The sequence below is a fragment of the Sorex fumeus genome, unplaced genomic scaffold (assembly GCF_029834395.1).
Source record: "Sorex fumeus unplaced genomic scaffold, SorFum_2.1 ptg000015l, whole genome shotgun sequence".
Taxonomy (NCBI): domain Eukaryota; kingdom Metazoa; phylum Chordata; class Mammalia; order Eulipotyphla; family Soricidae; genus Sorex; species Sorex fumeus.
In genome coordinates, this window is record NW_026606072.1 from 1,700,998 (window position 1) to 1,724,247 (window position 23,250).

At 42.9% G+C, this 23,250-nt stretch overlaps 1 protein-coding gene across 2 annotated transcripts in view; it reads right to left on the reverse strand.

Annotated features, from left to right (window-relative positions):
• The window catches only part of ADAMTS12 (ADAM metallopeptidase with thrombospondin type 1 motif 12), a 312,101-nt gene that overhangs the window by 35,389 nt on the left and 253,462 nt on the right, over window positions 1-23,250 (reverse strand). For both annotated transcript variants that reach the window (XM_056112102.1, XM_056112101.1), the window contains 2 exons: window positions 19,651-19,777; window positions 9,530-9,740 (listed from right to left, as the gene is read on the reverse strand). In XM_056112102.1, coding sequence (XP_055968077.1) covers window positions 9,530-9,740; window positions 19,651-19,777 — 338 coding nt within the window. The remainder of the gene's footprint in view (window positions 1-9,529; window positions 9,741-19,650; window positions 19,778-23,250) is intronic.

Here is a 23,250-nt window from a genome sequence, read left to right on the forward strand (position 1 = left end):
AAGCACAGAGTGAAGTCGAGACCCATCTCTGGTCATGCAAGGTGGGCACCTGTCTAGAAACCACAGCAGAGAGCCACCATTCTCTCCGGTTTCTTTCAGATTCAGCTTTCCTAGGTCTAGCAGACAGTAGGTGAGAGTTTTTCATTTACAAGTTATAAGTACCAAAGAGTCTTAAAGTGTGAATGAATGAAGTCAGAGGCAATGATGGCAATCTAGCTGGCTATTTCACTAAAACACATTCCATTTTGATTTTTTCAAACCAAAGATAATTCTAGAGTCAACCTCCTAAAGTGGCAGCCTAGGGTTAAATCCGGTCTGATGACATATGTTCTTTGGTCACCTTGATCTTAGAGCAAACAAACTAAACACAAAACCAAAAAGAGAGGTCAACCCTGGAAAATGAGCATCAATCCCAAGAAGATGACAAATTTTTAGCACCTTTTGAGAAGGAAGATAATGATAATCGGCAACTATTGGTTCCATTCTCTAGTGGTACTCGAAGCCTCTTTCATGGTGATCAGGGCCTAGGAGTGGTTGTCTACATTCTACAGGGAACCAGCCACCATCTCCATTGCTTTCCTTTCCAAAAATCATGCGATATTCCAGAATAACAAGGGAAAGCCATTGCTATTGGAGGGGCATCTGGTGGGACCAGGTGAACTGCTCACCAGCCAGCCTGGGCCTAGGAACCGAGTTCCCTTTTCTCAACATTATGCCAGAAGAAGTGGCACTGCTTGGTATTCAGTTCACATTTCCACCAGGAATCCTCCTGACTACACTTATTTCTGCTGGAGCTGGCGTGAGGCCTTGAGATGAGATAAATATAGGACACCCCAGGATACTTGAAATTCATCTCCACTGGTAGCTTCAGAATTTTCAAAACTTGTGTCTGCCAAGATGATCTTAGGTCCTAACCTTCTAATTTTGAGCTCTGCACCAGACCAGGAGCCTGCCAGGCTGTTAATATCCTCTCTGTGGAGGTATTTTTGCCCTCAATGTGCCTCCTCTAATGAGGGACTCTAGGGGAAGCCCACGGAGAAAGAGAGCTCCAGCTAAATGAGCAGGCTACACCCACCTGGGGAGGGGGTATGGTCAGAAGGGCGCTCCCAGCTGGCCCAGTGCTGAGGTGCTGAGCAGTCTAGAGTTGGTCAGGGAGCTCAGTTAAAGGGCTGAGCAGAAATACAGCACATACTTTTAGCCTCAAAACATTGATTGCACAGTCTCAGGAATTTAGAAATGAATGCTAGAATTCTTACGATCACTTGGCTTAAACTAAATTCCTTCCAAATAAACTGGGGTCATAACTGCCAGCACCTATCCCTCTCCTTATCTGGAGACAGGGTATTTTAAATTAAGATGAGGTCACTATCTCTAATCCTGATAGAACCGTTGTCCTTATAAATAGGCGGAAATTCAGATACAGAGATCATAGCAACAATGCCAGGTGAAGACGAAGCCAGAGATCAGGGTAATATGTCTATAAGCTAAGGAATAACCCCAAGAATCTCCTGCAAGTCAGAGAAGCCAAGAGAACTCTGTGGAACAGATTCTGCCTCTTGGTTTCCGAAAGGAAATGAACTCTGGTGACACTGTGAATTTGGCTTCTAGCACGAAAAGCTTTGAGACAATTCGCTTCTGTTGTTTAACACTTTGATGCTGATGCTGTGATTTCTGTTAATTAAGCCGTAGCACAGCGGTAGGGCGTTTGCCTTGCACGCAGCCAACATGGCCGGCCCGAGTTCAATTCCTCCGCCCCTCTCGGAGAGTTCGGCAAGCTACTGAGAGTATCTCACCCGCACGGCAGAGCCTGGCAAGCTACCCGTGACGTACTCAATATGCCAAACACAGTAACAAGTCTCACGATGGAGACGTTACTGGGCCCGCTCGAGAAAGCTGTATCCAAATGTGAACCATCAGTGGTACACACTGGTGTTAACAAGTTTAGCCAACCAGTGTGGTACTTTGTTCCAGCAGGCCCAGAACATCAGAACACTACTGTAGTACCCCCAGACAGTTCCCTGTGGGATGCCACAGGAAAGAAGCAAGGTCAGAAGTGGTCATGGTAATAAAAGAGTTGAGAAACTATAGCCTAGACAATAAAACAAACCCAAAGGGGTTAGGGGGAGGGGTGGAATGGGGGAGAGGTAAGGGATACTGGGGACATTGGTGGTGGAAAATGTACGCTGGTATAGGGATGGTTGTTCGATCATTGTACAACTGAAACTCAAACATGAAAGCTTCGTAACTGTATCTCGTGGTGATTCAATTAAAAAAAATTGCTAGGGAAAAAGAAAACCAAAAGCAAACCCAAAGGCAGACATGCTGAAGAGAATCAACATGGCACCCCATCTGATAAGGGAGCAACTGCTTCAAATTGGGAGCCCAAATGTCTCCCTCTGGGAAAGCACTGGCTGCAGATACTGTGGAAAGTGAGGTGCTGGCACATATGGGTATCCTGTACCCAAAAAAGAGGCACCAAACCATAAAGTTTAGTGTTCATATCCACGGAAACAGCTGAGTCTGTAATTGACAGAGGAAGACCTTGGCTCTCAGACTGTTTGCAAGTGCTCTCTGCTCTGTGCTCCTTTGGTGTGTGGGCCGCCTCAGGGATGGTCTAGGGGTTCTGATGTGCTCTTCAGCACCATATAAGCTGTGTAATGGCAGCTCCTTTTGTTGAGGAGTCAGGAGAGCTGGTTGTGAAAACTCTCATTTCGTCTATCTGGTCACATGTGTATCCCAATACCCCAACAATCACTTTGCTCTTAAGAGATTTCCAGTACTGTGACTAAGAGTGTGTGTGTGTGTGTGTGTGTGAGAGAGAGAGAGAGAGAGAGAGAGAGAGAAAGAGAGAGAGACAGAGACAGAGAGAGAGACAGAGAGAGAGAGAGAAAGAGAGAGAGAAAGAAAGAGGTTGATTAAAGACCATCCCTAACTTGCTAACTTGAAACGTTTGCTTTGGGGGTCTCCATCCCTCCTCATCCCAGTGCCATCAGTGATATTAAAAAGCATCCCTAGCCTCAAGTGAAATAGTTTTTCTCCCTGTAAAATCAATTTGAAAAGCTCTTTTGCTTTTGAAATATTTGATAAGGGCAACTCATTTAATTTATGAGTGGTTCTAGTTTCTCAGTGAGCCTACCATAGTCTGGCATTCAGCGGAGTGACAATGCTGATCTATGGATTATTGGCACACAAAACCCACTTTATCATATCCTAGAAGCTGTTACTGTTACACTTAGCAGCCATCTGAGATGCAGTGTGGCATAATATTCAGAGTAAATTTACCGCAGCCTCACTCAGAACCTGGCTGTGTGTGGAAACTTGTGGGAAAGTTTTTAAGCATGCCCAGGCCTCAGTTTCCTCATCTATGAAATGGGACTAACAAGGCTATGATGTGATGATGTACAAATTTATAAAGACACTTTTTTATTTATAAAGACACTCTTGAAATGCTCAGAATATAGCAATAGCACAGTGGTAGGGCGTTTGCCTTGCGCACAGCCAGCCTGGCCGAGCCAGGTTCGATTCCTCTGCCCCTCTCAGAGAGCCCGGCAAGCTACCGAGAGTATTTTGCCCACATGGCAAAGCCTGGCAAGCTACCCGTGAAGAATTCAATATGCCAAACACAGTAACAGCAAGTCTCAAAAAATAGAAATGTTACTGGGCTTGTTCGAGCAAATCTATGAACAATGGGAGGACAGTGTGTTGTAATTAAATTCTAATTTTCTGTGTTTGATTTTGCAGTGTCCTTTAAAAAAAAAACAATACAATGGCTTTTTAATTTTTTCAGATCTCATACATTTTTTCTGACCTCAGAAAACTTGCAGGTCCTGAGCACAATGCATCCAGTGCACATGCATGGTTATTCCGAGTGTGAGGCAAATAAAGATGATGATGCAGGACCCACTAATTAATCCATTCAGGCTATGTGGGGGCCCCTGACTGCACAAGGCTCTCAAAATCAGAGTAACAAAGAAAATAGATCCTTGTCTTCTTGTTTAATAATAGACACAACAGGAGGTGTGCTTAGGCCTTACTCCTGGCTCTGCACTCAGGGATTTCTGGTGGCGGGGCTCGGAGGCCATATATGGTGCTGGGATTGAATCTGGGTTGGTGGCATGCTCGACAAGCACCCTGCCCACTGTACCATCTCTCTCACCTCTTATAACAGTCATCACTCGCAGTCATCCTATCTTTCTAAATGAGAAGAGTCTGGGAAAGTTTTAACACTAGCTCAGAGAAAGACAATCAATCAAGAATAGTCAATGGGGAACCTAGAAAAATTAGTCTAGAAAAATATTCAGAAAAAAAACTATTAGGTCTAGATGTCAGGAGAAATATACATTAGTTTACAGTTGGGGAAACTGAGACATAAGGTGAAATAAGTTTCCTTAATAATAATTGTGCAGTGTGTTTGTACAATTCTGGATTATAATTTAGATGGCTCTCTGGGATCTTAAGATCACTCCTATTCCCTTTCCTGTCCAGGATGAACACAGGAAGCAATATATAGTAACTGAATAATCCTTTCAGTGTTTAATATTCCACCCATCAATCCATCTATCCATCTGTCCACCACCCATCTGTTTATTCACTCATCCAACCATCCATCCTTTCATGCATCTATTCATCCATTCAACCAGTCAGCCACCACTCATACATCCACTCAACCATCCAAAAAAAAATCATAGCTCTTTATAGAGCAACTGACTAAAATACTGTGTAATTATATCCCTGGAGTCATTATTAAAGAACTCATGGAACTCTTAGTTTATAATATTAGAGTGTCTCTAGAAGATTACTTCCACCTATCAGATGGAAAGAATTAAGAAAGTCACTATGTCATCTTGGTTGCCTGGATGCAGGACTAAGTTGAGAGCTCAGTTACTGTCATCCTATTTTCCTTGTGTTGCTTCCAGACATGGCAATGACTTCTGTCACATCACTTCAGTGTCTAGAACCCTCTTAGTGTAAACTGCCTGAAATGGCTTTGGAAATAGAATCTGTATGTAAACAAATAGATGTATCCTGGTGTTGTAGGCCTTCTGTTTGCCAAAGACATATACAAATCAAGTCAAAACAAGATAGCACTTATGACTTGCATAGCAGTGGAAGCTTGAGGTCAAGTGCAACTGCGGTGAAGTAGAGTCAGAGAAGTTCTGGGCTGACTACAATGAAGCTGTTTTTCATTAATGCAGGGTTTGATTTCAATCCACAACTGGATTTGAATCTTAACACTGAGATGTTAGAAGTTCTTCAGAAAGTGACTTAATTTCCTATAGTTTAGGTTATTCTGCTGAAAAATAGGCAAACTAACACAAACCTGAAGGAACCATTAAATGAGAAAATCTATAGAATTTAAAAAACATCCTAAAGATATTGGATGACATATTATTAATTCACTCTATTCACTGGTTGAACAACTGATGATATGTAAAGTATACTGTGTGCAGACATGGTGAGAACTTTACCAACACTAGCTTTTTTGGTTTGTTTCAGGGCCACACCCAGCATGCTCGGGGTAACTCCTGGCTGTGTGCTCAGGGATTAATTTTGGCAGGCTCAGATGGGATGCTGGGGACCAAACCTAAACTGGCCATGTGTAAGGCAAACACTCTACCAGCTCTACTATCACCCTGGCCCTAACTTTGCCAATACGAACTTATATAATCTTCATGGTTCCCCAAGTATAAATATTATTATTCAATTTTACAATGAAGGAAACAAGACAGAGAAAAACATAAAACTAATGACAAAGATTAAATTTACAAATTGAACATGTGCTATATAGAGCCGGGATTTAAATCCAGGGGATCTTCTCTCCAGGATTTTATTAGATTGGCTTTCTCACAAGGCATGTCTCTGGAGTGGTTTTTATAGTAAAAATGGGAGCCACAGAAATGTATATGCTTTGTCTCTGTTTACATAAAAGTAGAGTCCTCCTTCTTTACCCACCACACACGCAAAGTAGGTTGGGCAAAAGAGGATAAGAATCTTGGGAAAATGAGAGTGTGGGATATGGATAAGCCCCCTAGAACATGAATTTAGGGAGGGGGCCTGGTCATAGGTGGTGGGCAGCTCTCTCAGGGGAAACCTTATGCCTGACTATAAAGGAAAGACCCCTCTTCTGACCCATAAGAGATAAGATAACCAGCCTCGGGACTGAAGCAGTAGTCCAGCAGGTAGGGCATTTGACTTGACATGGGTTCAATCCCCGGCATCCCATATGGTCCACTGAACACAACCAGCAGCAATTCTTGAGTGCAGAACCAGGAGTAACTCCTGAGCATCACCAGGTATGACCCAAAAAACAAAAACAAAAAACAAACAAACAAAAAACCCAAGATAACCAGCCTTCCAGAGTTGAACCAATACCTCCTCATTGTTTGAACTGGCAGAAGTGTCTTGACTGTGAAGGAAGTTCATGGGTTTTTGCCTTTTTTCCTTCTTTCCACTTACTCCAAGGAGGAACATTCTACAGGAGTCTAAGATCTTGATGGCTCTTGGGTCTTTTCTCCCAGTTAGCTCATAGTTTCTCTATCATCCAAGGTGAGCCAAATGGTCCCAGAAGACCAAATGACCAGGTACTTCTGAACCATCACTCTCCATCTATGCTCTCAAGACACAATCTAGACCATAACCTCCATGTACAATAAGAATCAGTAGATCATCTCTTTAAAAAGCATGTGGCACAGTTAGAATGTCAAAGATATTTCCTGTATATCCCAGCAAAGCACCTGAGAGGATGAATGTATACAGGCATTGGTGAGAAAGTAGAGAGAAGAAAGGAGAAAACACATCTGCTAAATATTCTGTCCCTGATTTAACTAAAAATTAGTTGTCTCTTGACAATATGTCCAGAAGGCACCTGCAGGGATTTCTAGCTCTATCCCAGCATGAAGGACCTAGAAACTGAATTCTGCCTCTGTCTCCTATACTATGTAAAAGCCTGTACAGACAATAGACCTGACTACTTGTTACACTGGGCCAAACTACTGTTCCTTTGTTCTCTGGTTGAGTCACATAATTTCGCTCCCCATAAACACGACCACAATAAGAAGAATCCTTACGCCAAATACATAATTGCAACCCTTTGAAAAGCCATAAAGATTCTGGCAATGAGTAAATTCTACATGACATGAAGTTTGGAGGCTCTGCATGCAGCCAACATGCTTTTGGTAAACAGATTTAATGAACCAGTCACAATACCCCCATTTAGCCTTATTTTGACAACACTGTAATTTACAGCAATCTAGGTTGGCAGCAGACTAATGGGTCAGGCCAGCCACAGGCTAATATTGTTCTTGCCTGGGAATAAAAGAGAATATTCTGGACTATTGTAGCTATATGCACAAGTGCAGAAGCATCGGGGAACAGTTTGTAGGTACCTCTTGTTTGCATATATACGTTTGTCTTTTCTCTTTTGGAAGTTCTTTCTTTCCCATTTTACGCTCAACATCTGTCTTTTCTCTCTTGGAAGTTCTTTCTTTCCCATTATAAGGAAAGTCTTACAATGCAGGAATCATATTTTCCATTTCTTTTTAAAAAAATTTATCTAGAAGTTCAAGAAAGCTTCCTGAACAGAATTAGAAACCTAATAAATCTAAACTGTGACTCTGAGCTAATGAAGCAGTTTTGGAAAGAAGGTTATCACAGTGGTTTTATTCAAATAATGTTATCTGCTTCCAACTAGCTATCTCCAGAAATTTTATCCTCACTATGCACATTGTTTAATTTTTTCTTAGATAATTCTTTCAGAGCAAGCACTTTATTAGCAGTGGAAAGTACCCTCACTTATTATAATTAAATATTACCCTTTCTTATTGTAGTTTTTGGGCCATTCCTGGTGGTGGTCCAGCTCTGCATTCAGGGATCACTCCTGGTGGGCTTGGGAGCCCATATGGGATGCTGAGGATTGATCTCAGGTTGGCAGCGTGCAAGGTAAATGCTCCTACCCACTGTACTATCTCTCCAGTCCCACAAATATTGCTTTTTAATCATAAAGGCTTTATCCAAATTCATCCTATCCCTAATCTAGCAAACTTAGCTCTGGTTGACTTTCTGTGGCATTCTGCTAAATTAACTATTTCACATTTATCAGAAGAGGAATTCAAAGAGGACTTCCTAAAATATTCTGGTCAATGGTAACACTAGCATGCAAAGCATGTAGCATCCTCTAGAATCTTGTATGAACTCATCCAAGTGGAAATTTTTAATCTGTTGTTTTTTAAAACAAACCTTTATTTTCTACCAATTACTTAAGCTAAGGACTGAAATGTGCACAGACCGAGCAAGATTCCTGGAAACTCTCCCACTTTACAGAGAGATGACTCTGTCAGCTGTTCACTCAACAAGGAAGCACAAGGCTTGAGAATAATGGTTCTACCATGGCCCAAAGGAAAGGGAAGCCTAGGAGTTTTGCATAATCTTACAGTCCACTGATTTCTAGTCACATGCAGGGAATTAGATCAGACTTTGGAAAATGTAACATTTGATTTTGTGTTGTTAACAAGAGTAAATGCTAAAAAAAGAGAAGAGTAAATGCTAGGACCTTCATTAAATCTGGACATTTGATGAACAGAGTGTGTTGAGTGTGTTGCCAATCATTCCTCTATTTAGAGTCACACTCTTGGTTCTAGTTGACTAAAGAAATTCTGGTGAAATAGAAGTATTGGTAAATGTTTAGAAAACTGGTTCTTGGGATGTATTGGGGGGGGGAAGTTCTTATTTTACTTATTTTTTACTTATTTTACTTATTTACTTATTTTACTTATTTTTACTAAGTCAGGGAGCTGGAGTGATAGCACAGCAGGTAGGGCATTTGCCTAGCCCACAGCTGACCCGGGTTTGATTCCTCCATCCCTCTCAGAGAGCCCGGCAAGCTACCGAGAGTATATCCCACCCACACGGCAGAACCTGGCAATCTACACATGGCGTATTCAATATGCCAAAAACAGTAACAACAAGTCTCACAATAGAGACATTACTGGTGCCTGCTCAAGCAAAATCGATGAACAACGGGAGGGAGGACAGTGCTACAGTGCTACCTACAGTGCTACTAAGCCAGGAGAGGAAACAGTGCTAGATCATTGGGCAGGCGCCCGAACGCTGGGGGAACTATTAGCCTCTCTCAGGTACCTCCCTATCCTGGTTTGCATTTCTTCACCACTCGGTAACTCATCCTACACATACAAAGACACCCTAACCTAGACTCCTAACCATACAGAAAATTATTAAATTGGGCCACGATGCATCCTGATGGTGTATCAGCTCGCAAAGTCTGAGTAAGAAGAACCAAACTCATCCTTGGCCTGTATTTGAGAGACGTGAGAAAAGAGAAGAAGCAAAAGGAAGACCTCCCCACAAGTAGGAAGCAAGTGAGGAAATCAGGAGCAGCTCATGCATTCTCATCAGGGGTAGAAATGACAATCTGCCATTTTACCCAGGGCCACTTTGGATTAACTGAAGGGGAGGCAGGGTGGAACACTGATAAAGCATGCACGAGGCCAGTTCTAGTACATTCTAAGCTCACCTCACTCCAGTTGCCCACAGTCCAGTCTGATGGACACAGGACATCTCTGTTACAGGAGACGAGGGCCTTGGGCTTCAGCAGGTGCTGGCAGTCTGCAGTGGGGAGCGCCTGCTCATCAGAGCCCATGGTCTGGATGCACAGCACGATTCGCTTCTTCTCTCCATGGGGGCCACACGTGGTGGAACAGGCTTCCCACTCCCCTGTCCACCACCTGCAAACAAACAGACAGGAGCGTGAAGAGAACCAAAAGTTCATCTGCTTTGAACCTTAGCAACCAGTCACACAAATGCAGAGTGCTAGGATGGAAGGCCTGGATCCAGACCACTGGAGGGCGCTCTGCTCTGCAAGTTCAGTTGCCTCCAGAGGACTTGGTATAAACAGATGCTAAGTAAGAACACTTTTCATGTTCCCCAGATGAACGCAATTTTTCTATGTCTGTCCCTCTCTTTCTGACTCATTTCGCTTAGCATGATACTTTCCATGTAGTATCACATATGTACCAGGAGGTTTACTCCATGGCTTGGAGGCCAGCTGCACATGCTAGGGGAAAAGGCAGCTCAGATAGAGAAGGGAGCACCAAATAAAGGGTGTTGGGAGGATCCGCCCAGGATGGGAGGTGCATGCTGAAAGTAGACTATAGACCGAACATGATTGCCACTCAATTCCCCTTTTGCAGATCACAGCACCCCAAAGGAGAGAGAGAGAACAAAAGGAAATGCCCTGCCACAGAACAAAAGGAAATGCCCAGCCCAAGGCCCTCGTCTCCTGTAACAGAGATGTCTTGTGTCCATCAGACTGGACTGTGGGCAACTGGAGTGAGGTGAGCTTAGAATGTACTAGAACTGGCCTCGTGCATGCTTTATCAGTGTTCCACCCTGCCTCCCCTTCAGTTAATCCAAAGTGGCCCTGGGTAAAATTGCAGGGGATGGGAGGGATGGGGGGTGGGAGGGATACTGAAATTAGTGGTGGTGGAGAATGGGCACTGGTGGAGGGATGGGTACTCGATCACTGTATAACTGAAACCCAAACACAAAAATTTGTAAGTCTACAACTGTAGCTCATGGTGTTTCACTAATAAAAATTAAAAAAAATACACTTTTCGATGGTGGTGGAAAATGTTGCACTGGTGGAGGGATGGGTGCGCAAGCATCGTTTGACTGAAACGCAGTCACACAACTTTGTAACAGTATCTCACGGTGATCCAATAAAACTTCTTAAAAAATAAAATAAAATTTGATCAATAAGCTGGAGCAATAGCACAGCGGTAGGGCGTTTGCCTTGCACGCAGCCAACATGGCTGACCTGAGTTCGATTCCTCCAGCCACCGAGAGTATCTCGCCCGCACGGCAGAGCCTGGCAAGCTCCCCGTGACGTATTCGATATGCCAGACACAGTAACAACAAAGTCTCCGATGGATACGTTACTGGGCCCGCTCGAGCAAATCGATGAACAACGGGAGGACAGTGAGTATATACAGTGAGTATTGATCAATAAAAATGCAAGAACATTTTTGAAAGTTTAGAAATAATAACCTCTTCTTCTCAGTCAAGAAAATGGTTATGTATGTTCTTTTGTACAATAAGTTTAAATCTTATTTTTTTCCTTATCTCTTCAGAACACTGTAACTGTATAGACCTCATACAAGGGTTACAGATTAAATGGAATACTACTTTATGTATATAGGGCATGGAAACTCAGGGTGACTCAATCATTTGCTACTTATTAGTTTTTGTTATTTTGATTGTTGCTGAGTATGAGGATTTTGAATTAAAACTTTAGCCTCCTGATTCCTAATTGAATGCTTTCTTACTCCAAAGAGAAGCTAATTCTTAAATATGCACAAATTTTCAAGTACTTAGTTGATCAATTAGGGACATTGCCTTTATTATTTTTCCTTATCTACTTCAGTCTGGAGAGATAGCACAGCAGGTAGGGCATCTGCCTTGCATGTGGCAAACGTGCTAATATTTTACTTGTTAATATTTTCACTGGAGCGATAGCCCAGTGGGTAGGGCGTCTGCCTTTGCACGCAGCCAAGCCAGTCGACCCGGGTTTGATTACTCCGCCCCTCTCAGAGAGCTTGACAAGCTACCCAGAGTATCTTGCCTGCACGGCAAAGGCTGGCAAGCTCCCTGTGACATATTCGATATGCCAAACACAGTAACAAGTCTCACAATGGAGACGTTACTTGGTCTGCTCGAACAAATCGATGAACAACGGGAGGACAGTGCTACAGTGCAGTGATACCTTTATTTAAAACACATAGCTGTTTTTGACCAGTTCAGCAGTTGAAATGGCTAGCTATATTAGGGTTCTGGATCCCCTGCTCAAAAAATGAGTATGTGTGCTCCTTGCCATTTCACTATTGTGGATGATGGATTAAATTGAGATGTGGGTCCTGGATCACATGAGAATAGTTTTTTTTTCTTTTTGGGTCACACCCAGCAATGCACAGGGATTACTCCTGGCTCTGTGCTCAGGATTTACCTCTGGCGGTGCTCAGGGGACCATATGGAATGCTGGGAATTGAACCCGGGTCAGCCGCGTGCAAGGCAAACGCCCTACCGGCTGTGCTATTGCTCCAGCCCCGAGATTAGCTTTTGAAAGTGGCAGAGTCCCCTCTGGGAGACCTCCTTTATCTTTCTTCTCCATCATTGTGCTAATTTTCAAAAAACATGCCTTGACTAATTAGGGTTCATTATTGCTTGCAGCCTACATTCTCATCCCGTCATGCATTCTTATAGTGGGATTATTCTATTTTACATGGAAAATTAATAAAGCAGGGAATGTACTTATTTCTGACCTTCTAACATTTAGGTAGCATTGCATTTTGAAGAAGGCAAAAGTTTGTATTATGATTTATATTTACTAACTACTAGACTTATTTGGGTGGAACTTCCTTTATTCTTATACTTTTCATCTCAGATTAAAAATAGAAGAAAGCTATTCCTCAATTCTATTCATGAAGAGATAATTAAGATGCCTTACTTATTCTTGTGCTTAGTATCTGACTGTTTGAATAAAATCGTATGCCATGAAGCCAAAAGAATGCCCACTGCATCAATCTAATTAGTTTGTCCCATTAATTAGTGTATCCCATTTCTTACATTTCCATAAGCAGTTAGATAAACTATTGAATATATGTATATATATATATATAATGCTAAGTCAGAGTGATAGCATAGTGGGTAGGGCATTTGCCTTGCATGCAGCCAACATAGGTTTGATTCCTCAGCCCCTCTCGGAAAGCTCAGCAAGCTACCAAGAGTATCCTGACTGCATGGCAAAGCCTGGCAAGCTACCCATGACGTATTTGATATGCAAAAAACAGTAACAACAAGTCTCACAATGGAGACGTTACTGGTGCCCGCTCAAGAAAACCGATGAACAATGGGAGGACAGTGCATGCAGTGCATATATAATGTTATTCTGGAAGCTAATATATATGTGCATATATATATATGGTATATATATATATATAAAATGTTATTCTTGGAGCAACTCAAAGTCTAATTTATTTATTTATTCAATTTATTCATGCTGAGACCACTCTCCGCACACATGAAGGTACTGGCAGAGGGACAAAGCCACGCGGGTTCCGGGGCCGAGACCTCCAAGCCTACTCGAATTGGAGTTGAGCATCTTCCACCCAGATCCTCCAAATTCCAGTAGGCGGGGGTCACACCCACCACCTGGCCCCCTGGCGCCGTGTAATCCCATCAGCGGCCAAGACTCAGAGACTATAAAATCCAGATCCCGGAACCGCGCGGCCGCATTCGCGGCCACGCGACATCTTATTATCTCATTCCTACTTTGGACAAACTTGCAGGCTATCGAATGTAGCCTGCCCACAGGGCAGAGTCTGGCAAACTCCCCGTGGCCTACCAAATATGCCAAATACCAGTAACAATGATGGGTCTCATTCTCCTAAAGAGCCGTGAATATAATCTCAGGGCTAGAATGAAAGAGACGTTACCGGGGCCTGCTCGAGGCAATCGAAGATTAACAGGATGATGAAATGAAAATTTATTTATTTATTTGGCACTCTTAGTCTTGTCACCACAAAGTCATAAAGGACCTTCTTGTTTTTTCTTCCAGAAATTTCCTCTACAGTGCCTTGGGGATTCTTTACATTTGCTTGGCTCTCATTTAACCTGCTGACAATGGCACTATAATTTGTGTTAATTAAGTCACATCCAATTCAACGCATTAAAGTGGAAACAACCACTCTTTTTATTTCCCTGAAAATATCAGGAAGCTCTACCAAATTGTTCTCTACTATTCACCTCTCTCTTGGTGTTTACCATAATCCAACCCTTTCTAGATATATTGTAGCACATTTGCACTAGAATAGTGTAAACTGTTTTGAACGATTGGTGAGCAGGGCAGTATAACAATCAATGTATCACTATATCACTGTCATCCCATTGTTCACCGATTTACTCGAGCGGGCACTGGTAACGTCTTCATTTGTCCCAGCCCTGAGATTTTAGCAGCCTCTCCTTACTCATCTTTCCCAACGCTACTGTATTGGAGGCTCTTTCAGGGTCAGGGGAATGAGACCCATTATTGTTACTGTTTTTGGCATATTGAATATGCCACGGGTAGCTTGCCAGACTCTGCCGTATGGGTCTCTGAAATAAGGCCAATAAATGAACTTGTACAGCTGAGCCAAAGGTGGTTTGTGGATGTGGCTCCCACATACCTAACTTTTGGCCATTTAATTTATTGGTAAACTTGGCCCCAAGTTGTTGGGGTCCGGCCAAAGGCACAGCGGCAATTTGGGGGTACCAGGAAGCCTGAAGGCACCATCAGGATGCTGGTGCACTCACCCCGCAGGTGCAGGTTGACGGCACCATACCCCCAACAATCAATGTAAGGAGCAAAACTCCCAAACACTTGTCAATCTCAGCATGACAAACTGTCTAATCAGCATAGAATTAGCAACAACCTAATTTGTCTTTTTCTGACTTCTGCCAATTTCTCATCGCAGTGTACTGCCACCTAACATTTGACAAAATCTGCATCTATAGTTTTATGTATTACCAACAATTATAACATCCCAGTCACAATATCAATGTTCTGAGGACTAGTCCTACATCAGCTATTCTCACTGCTTCAACACTTCGAGGAGCTCTTTGAGTAGCTACGTGTTTGTGCTTAAGAGTTTGTGCTTAAGAATTAAGGAAAGACAAGAGATAAGATACTTGTGCATGTGGCAGACTCCTGTTCAAATTCACAGCACCACAAATGGTTTCTTGAGTACTGCATGTTCCCTCTTGAGTACGGAGCCAGGAACCAATCTTGAACACCACCAGGTGTGACCCAAATCAAATCATGCCCCACCCCCACCCCCCACAATGACATATACTCAAGAAATATCGTGATCCAATGACCACAATTTCTTTCGAGTGGTGTTGTTGCTTATTTTCACATTTCACGTCAAAAATCCAATGCAACTGACATTCTAAATTCCAACACAGTTGTCAGCATTACAACATAAGAATTATTCCCAATTTTCCCTTTATTTGCAGTTTCTATACTGCTGTGAAATTCTTTCCTTCCCATTTCATTATTTTTAGCTTTCTTAATTTCCTCCACATAAATCATGCATGTTCTCTTTCACAAACTTCTCTTCATCTCAAAGTCCCCATTTCTTTCACTTAAACTAGGTTCTCAAACAGTGGACAGTTTCCCAGACTTCTTGGGAAAAATAATAAAAACATTTTATTATATTTTTCATTATTACTGTCACTGTCATTGTCCTCCCATTGTCCATCGATTTGCTCGAGTGGGCCCAGTAACGTCTCCATTGTGACAATTGTTACTGTGTTTGGCATATCGAATATGTCACAGGTAGCTTGCCAGGCTTTGGCGTGTGGGCGAGATACTCTCGGTAGCTTGCTGGGCTCTTCCAGAGGGGCGGAGGAATAGAATCCGGCTCGAACGGCCAGCAAGGCAAATGCCTGCACACAAGGCAAATGCCCTACCTGCTGTGCTATCACTCCAGCCCTTCATTATTACAGGCTTTTTCGTTATTATTGTATTATTACAAACTGTGTGTGTGTTGGTTGAGAATAAGAATCTTCATTCTTATTCTTAAACATCTTACAATCACAGTATACTTCCCACAAGGATACTTCCCACAACAAAGAATTATCCAGCTCAAATTGGCTGAGATTGAAGGGCATTTCAATGAGGGCCATTCTCGCACTGGAACCTATACTCAACTTCAGGGTGGAATATTGCTGTCAGTTCGCTATGCACGGAACGGACACAAGAATACATGATGGTGGAACTACCATAGTTGTAGCCTAGCAAAGCTTTGTATGACTCTAAACTAAACTTTAGGGAGAAATCAACAGGGAGAAGAGACTTCAGTAACCTCTTTTTTGAGTCAGAAACAATTTGACTCCAGAGAATTTCTTTCTTGAGTAGTTACTCCATCTGGAAAGAGCTACACAAGGTTTTTGTCCTAAAATCCACTAACCATGTATACATATTTCCTATGTTTCAGTTATCAGCAGTTTACATTAAATCTCTTTAAGACGGATGTTTTCTGAAGCCAGTGCTCTGGGGGTCCAAGTGAGGGCTGGAGGTGGGGGAAACTTCCCTGTACTAGCTCTTTGGCCTTTTAAATTTTTTTAATTTTTCTTTTTGTGTCACACCTGGCGATGCACAGGGGTTACTCCTGGCTTTGCACTCAGGAATTACTCCTGATGGTGCTCAGGGGACCATATGGGATGCTGGAAATCATACCCGGGTCAGCTGCGTGTAAGGCAAACATCCTACCCGCTGTACTATCGCTCTAGCCCTGGTCCTTTAAAATTTTTTAAAAAATCATTTTCATATACTAATTTGGGAAAGAACATGGAATATCCAAATTGAATGTAGAAATATGAATTATTACTGAAGGATAATAGCACACAAATAAATGATTTAATATTGCACATAAAATCCTTCTGGAAGAGGAAAGTAGTTTTGAATGATGGATATGAACTTTTCAGATAACATGAAAATTAGGTGACAGAGGGAGATGCTGTAACTTGAAATTTATAGCTAAGGAAAGAACTGAATAAAGATGGAAAAAACAAATCATTTTAACAGAACAGCCAACATGTTATTAATTTATTCTTTATACAAGTGAAATGTCCACTCAGCAGTTCTTCTCGCAAGCATTTGCCCAAAGGAATTAAAAGCCTTTGTCCACACAAATCCTCGTGTGTGTTTATTTATTCATAATTGACAAATCTAGAAAGGAAATAAGATTTCCTACAGTATGGGCTGGAGTGATAGCACAGCAGGTAGAGCGTTTGCCTTGCACGAGGCTTACCCGTGTTCGATTCTTCCGTCCCTCTCAGAGAGCCCGGCAAGCTACCGAGAGTGTCCCGCCCGCATGGCAGAGCCTGGCAAGCTCCCTCTGGCGTATTCGATATGCCAAAAACAGTAATAACAAGTCTCACAATGGAGACATTACTGGTGTCCACTCAAACAAATCGATGAACAATGGGAAGACAGTGCTGCAGTACTACAGTACATTAATGAATAAACTGCTACTTACAGACAGTGAAATATTATTCAGCACCACCACCAGTAGCAACAAACAAGTTCTAAGAAGAAAGCCAGGAAGGAACTTTGCATACAAATCACTAAATGCAAGATGCTAATTCTAGAAGACAATACTGTATGCGTCCCACTAAACGACTTCCTGGGCAAGGGTTAAACTCTAGAAAAGGGCTGGAGAGACAGCAGTGTGTGGTGCTGCCTTGCAGGTAACCTACCCTTGTTCTACCCCTAGCACTGCAAATGGTCCTGAGCACTATCACCAGTGTGAGCCAGGAGTATCCCTTGAGCACTGTTGGTGTGAATCCCCAACCTACAGAAATAGTTAAAAAGATTATTATTCTCCAAAGATGGGGAAAAAAATCAGAGCATAAATGCATGTAAAGACATTTGAAAATAATTCAGATGCTATTAATGATGATTGCAATTTGTTATTATTCATCTGTCCAGACCATAGAATGAACACAAATGAACACTCACATAAACAGTATACTTAGGGGAATTATGATAGGTCAATGTAGATTTATCTCTAGATAGAAAGACAAAATTATAAGAAAAGGGGAAAAAAAGAAAGTATGCTTCCTTTCAGGGGGTTTGCGGTATGCACTGGAGAACACGGACTTATTGCCTCGAATTCAAACCTCTGAGGTAATCAACTGACTGAGGTCATCAACATTTTTTCCTCTGAAACTGACAGAAGAATAGATATTCCCCTAAGCAGTTGAGAATAGTAAAGAGGCTATATAAATCATCTCCAAAATAACATTCCCATGTGGAGCAGCCCTTTCTTTTCAAGGTGGGGTGGGGAGGAAGAGGAAACTCAGAAACAGACAGAAAAGTCACAGGAAGCAGAACTTGGGGAAGAGACAAAAGCTTTCAATCCTTCACTGGTACCCCGCCCTCCCAGCACTTCCGTAGTCAGCAACTTGAGAACCCCCTTTAGCATGACAGTCAGGATTTTTTTTTTTAATGAAGGAATCAGTCTGTAAGCATACCTGATTAGAGCACTGGAAAGTAGTGATTAGCTCAATTATAAAGGCCCTCTCTCGCCACCCCTATTTCAAGTGATAGGGCTAGGGCTGAAAGTTCCTTCTAACCAATCAGTCAGTTTTTTTTTGGGGGGGGGGTGGGCAACCAACCTCATCCTGAAGTTAAGCAGAAAACCCCTTAGTTAGCAGTCATCACGTTAGAATAAAATAAGACACTTATCTTTTCAAATATTCCAAAGGCTGGTGGAGTAATGCTAGGAATCAGCAATCAGACTATGTATCTTTTATTCTGTCAGACTATCACAAAGGTTCACTGCTATATGGTTATCATCAGCATCTCCCATGGGAAATAATAGGAGCTTAGCACATATTTGATGGTAATTTCATGGCCAAGGCAGATGATATAACAAAAATGAGAACAGATCCTAAATTCCAGGGGGAATATTAGATTTAGCAAGTGAACAGCTGTGGTTTTAAGAAAGCAGCCAGTTAACAGTGAGAGACATGTTAAAAAGTGAGTGAGGAAACCCAGGCTGTTGGTGCTTTAGAATGAGTGCATGACCCTCCATCAGTGTCCTTATTTTGGTTCTAGTTGACCTCCTTCATCTCCCCTCCAACTTCCCCACTGCCTAGTAATCTCAATTTTGTAATTCAAGGCCACAGGCTTGTTATCATTCAATATCCCCTTCTTTTATTTTCTCTGTATACCATAGGTGGGAGGGACCACCTGATATTTGTCCTCTCACTGACTATGTCAGTTAATATTATGCCATCCAGTTGAATCCAAGGAGCAGTGAACTACAGGATTACATCTCTTCTTACAGATGCCTAGTGGTGTGGTGTCGCAGACCATGAGGTAGAAGGGTTGCTAACATTGAGGCCAGGTAGGTTGGTAAATATCCTACAGTACACAGGAAATACACACAAAACAAAGAACTACCTCACCCCAAATATCAATAGTGCTAAGATTTGGGAAGCCTGTCTCTGTAAATCTCTTCTAAGCAGTCTTTTGCTGTTGTTTGTACCTGGGCTGAGAGCTTACTGCTGGCTCTGTTCTCAGGGGTTACTCCTGGTGGGGCTCAGAGGACCATATGGGGTGCTGAGGATCAAACCCAGTAGACATGTGTAAGGCAAATAACCTACCCATTATACTATTGTTCCAGCCCCTCTGTGAAGCAGTCCTCTGCAAATGGACGCTGTAACATGGTGGCATATGCGTGTTCCCTGAAGGTCACGCTGCCCTAGTAAGATGTACTGGGAAAAGTCAAATCCATTAGCTAAAAGATTTCTGAGTAACCTAGATAGCATTTTCTCCAATAAAGCTCTGGAACTTAATCTTAATAAATAATTAACAGAGAACACACCAATTTGGTAGGACATTGCTCTCTGTAGAGAAAATGTCCTCAGTCGCAGCTTGCCACAGGCTTCAATGGCAGAAACATCCACAACTGCTTTTCAATTTCTGCGAACAGCCAAGCTACACAGCCATCCTTTATCACCAAGCTCGGGTTGCTGTTAAACCAGACATCCACCATGCAGACACACAGAGCCCCCATTATGGGTGGTTACCTGGGCGGACAATCCTTTTCATAGCACTTCTTCTGTCTCCCATTGGGCTGTGTGTCTGGATCACAAAATGTAGCTTTCACCATCCCATGGTCCTTCTTCATGCAGTGGGCAGTCTGGCGGCGGATACCTGGGGGTCAGGCAGAAAGGTCCATACCAAATGATCAAACATGAGTCTGTATGCTTAGTGGCAGGTAAGGCCCTGGGCATGTCATGTGATCAGCAGGTGCACAAGCTGACCATAAGACATTTTGTTTCTAAAGATAGGATGAGTAACCTGGAAGATGAATAAATAATAATTCATTTCATTTGAAAAAGCTAGGTCACTTCTCAGACATTCCAGATTTCTTAACTAATAGCCTGTGCAATTTCTTTTTTGTCATATCAATAAAAGTGTCAGCAGCTAGAAGCACTATTTATGAAAGCATCTTTCCTGACACAACGAACAAGTGGAATGATACAGACACCTATAGAGAAGTGTTAAACAATGCAAGCGGAGTACAGACTGGGAAGATTGAAGTCAGAAAAACTGACATGGAGGAGAAGGGGGAACGGATTAGATACCTAGAAGCTTCATTCAAACATTAAATACTTGTCAAAACATAAAGGGAAACTGATGTTACTCGGGGCAATTGAAAACATCCTCAGAAAGATTTATTTCTCTCTTTGAACACTGAAGGTAAATTTATTCAGTGCTTCTGACTCCAGACATACTGGGATCACACCAAACATTATATAAAATCCCTTCCAGAAAGTTAATAACATTGCACAGGCCAACCTGCTGGACCAATAGAGATGGATTTGTACAGATGGATATTCCCAGACATGTACCGTTGAGTGCATAGTGGCAAAGCAGTAACAAATGTTTTGGGTTCAATTGTCCTAGCTTATCTACTCTCCGCACTCTTAGTATACTTACATGACAGATAAAAAGCAAAGGCCAGTTTTTACAATGATGGCGACTCAATTTAATAGGTAACTTTTATGCTACAGGAATATAATACCTGAGGCAAAGGTGGTTTTGTCTCAGTTTTGGTTTTTGTATCTTGGCAAAACTTAAATCTACAGGGCTGGAGTGATCATAGGGCAGGGAGGGCATTTGCCTTGCATGAGGCCTAGCCAGGTTCAATCCCTGGCATTCCATATGATCCCCTGAGCACTGCCAGGAGTAATTTCTGAGTGTGAAACCAAGGGGATACCTCTGAGCATCACCAAGTGTGACCAAAACAAAAACAAAAAACCCTTAAATAAATAAAAATAAAATAAATAAAAACAATAAAATAAAATAAACAATAAAATAAACAATAAAATAAAATAAAACAACTTAAGTCTATGATTTCAATTACTGTCAATTTTTCACTTAATCACTTAATCACTTAACTTCCCGTTAGTCGTCGATTTGCTCGAGCGGGCGCCAGTAACGTCTCCATTTGTCCCTGTCGCGTGCTAGTGTAGCCCAATGGCATCTCTTCGCTCCGGGAACATGGAGGGCCTCAAACCGATCGTTCATGACCTTGACAAAGAAGTCTGACCATCTGGTAGGTGGGCGGCCACGCGGTCTCTTGACATCCCGTGGAATCCAATCAGTAACAGCTCTAGTCCAACGGTCGTCTTTAAATCTCATTACGTGACCAGCCCATCTGATTTTCGACACCTTGGCAAATGAGACAGCGTCCCTGATCCTTGATCGTCGACGGATGTCAGAACTCCGGATTTGTTCTCTCATTTGAGTGAAACGTGATATTCCAAGCATAGCTCTTTCTATTCTTCTTTGGGAGACCTGAATGGCGTTCTCATCTTGTTTGCGTAGGGCCCAGGTCTCTGAGGCATATGTTAATGCAGGAAGAACAGTGGAATCAAAGAGATGTGCCCGGAGCCGGAGGTTCTTCGTCCTCTTAGCTATTTCTTCGACGTTCTTGAAGGCGTTCCAAGCCGCTCTCTTCCTCCTGCGCAGCTCGGGTGCCAGGTCATTTGTCATGTTGACCTCTCGACCTAGGTACACATAGCTGTTGCATTCGGAGATGGTCGTTCCATTGAGAGCGAATGGGGCGTCAGGAACAAGGCTGTTTCTCATAAACATTGTCTTCGTAAGATTCAGCTGTAGTCCTACCTTTCCACACTCACGGTCAAAATCGGCCAGCATTTGTGCCACTTGGCTGATGTTTGGTGTTATTAAAACAATGTCATCAGTGGTGTAGTTGCCGACCATCTATCTTCACTCCCATTCCTTCCCATTCCAGTCGTCGCATGATGTTCTCGAGGGTGACACTGAAGAGTTTTGGTGAAATGGTATCACCCTGCCGCACCCCTCTCTTGACATCAACGATCACTTCTTTGTAGAATGGTGAGATCCTGGTAGTGAATCCGCAATACAGCTCACGGAGGATCCTGATGTATTGGGCTTGAATGCCCTGATTGGCTAGGGCTTCAATGGCCGCTTCCGTCTCAACAGAATCAAAGGCCTTCTTTAAATCAATGAACGTTAAGCAGAGCGGCATCTTGAACTCCCGAGAAACCTCAATGAGTTTGGTTATCGTGTGGATATGGTCGATGGTGCTGAATCCTTTGCGGAACCCTGCTTGCTCACATGGTTGTCCTTCATCTAGTGTTCTGCCAATCCTATTCAGGATGACTCGAGTGAACAACTTGTAGATGACAGACAATAGGCAGATCGGGCGATAGTTGCCAATGTCATGGATGTCTCCCTTCTTGAACAGTAGTACGGTCCTGCTGGTTTTCCATTGAGATGGAACCTTGCATTCAGACAGGTAGCGAGTGAAGAGCCGAGCCAGTGTATTGATGAGTACTGACGGCAGGTTCTTCAGGTGTTCAGGTCTGACCTTGTCTGGGCCGGGTGCTGTTTGCTTCTTTACTGACGAAATGGCGTGTCGGATTTCGGAAGGGAGAACGTTGGGAACGACATACCCATCCTGTGGAATTTGGTATGTCGGCAAGTGGACATGGCTATCGAAGAGATTTGAGTAGAAGTCATGGATAATCTTCTCCATTGCCGTTCTGGAGGATGTGATGGATCCATCAGGACGTCGGAGGGCAGTCATCTTGGTCTTATAGTTGGCGAAGGACAGGCGGGCGTTACGAATACTTTTCCCGGCTTCTGCCGCATCTACCAGTACTTCTGCTCTTCTCTCTTTGAGGTCTTCCTTGATCGCATCTCTGCACTGCTTTGCAAGCTCGGACGTTAGCTTGCGGTTGCCTGAGGCATGCGCCAAACCACGCTGGCGAATTAGCTCAAGAGTTTTCGAAGATAGGCGACTTTTTGTGGCTATCTCTCTCTTGGCGTTCCTCGCACATTCATGGAGGTGCTGAACCAGTTGATCGTATTCCTCGTCAATGTTGTCAACAATGGCATCTTCCCATGTTGCCGCAATAGTACCAAAGAGTTCCCAGTTGGTGGTCGTTCTGGGAGTTCTCTTTTTGAACTTTGCAGCCCTTTCTCCCCGCTCTGTGAAGTAGAATTTTGCACGAAGGAGACGGTGGTCCGATCCCGTTCGAAATTTTGGGACAACAGCGACATCAGTCAGGCAAAACCGTCGATTGAATATGATGTGGTCTATTTCGTTGTGGAATCGTCCACCGGGAGAC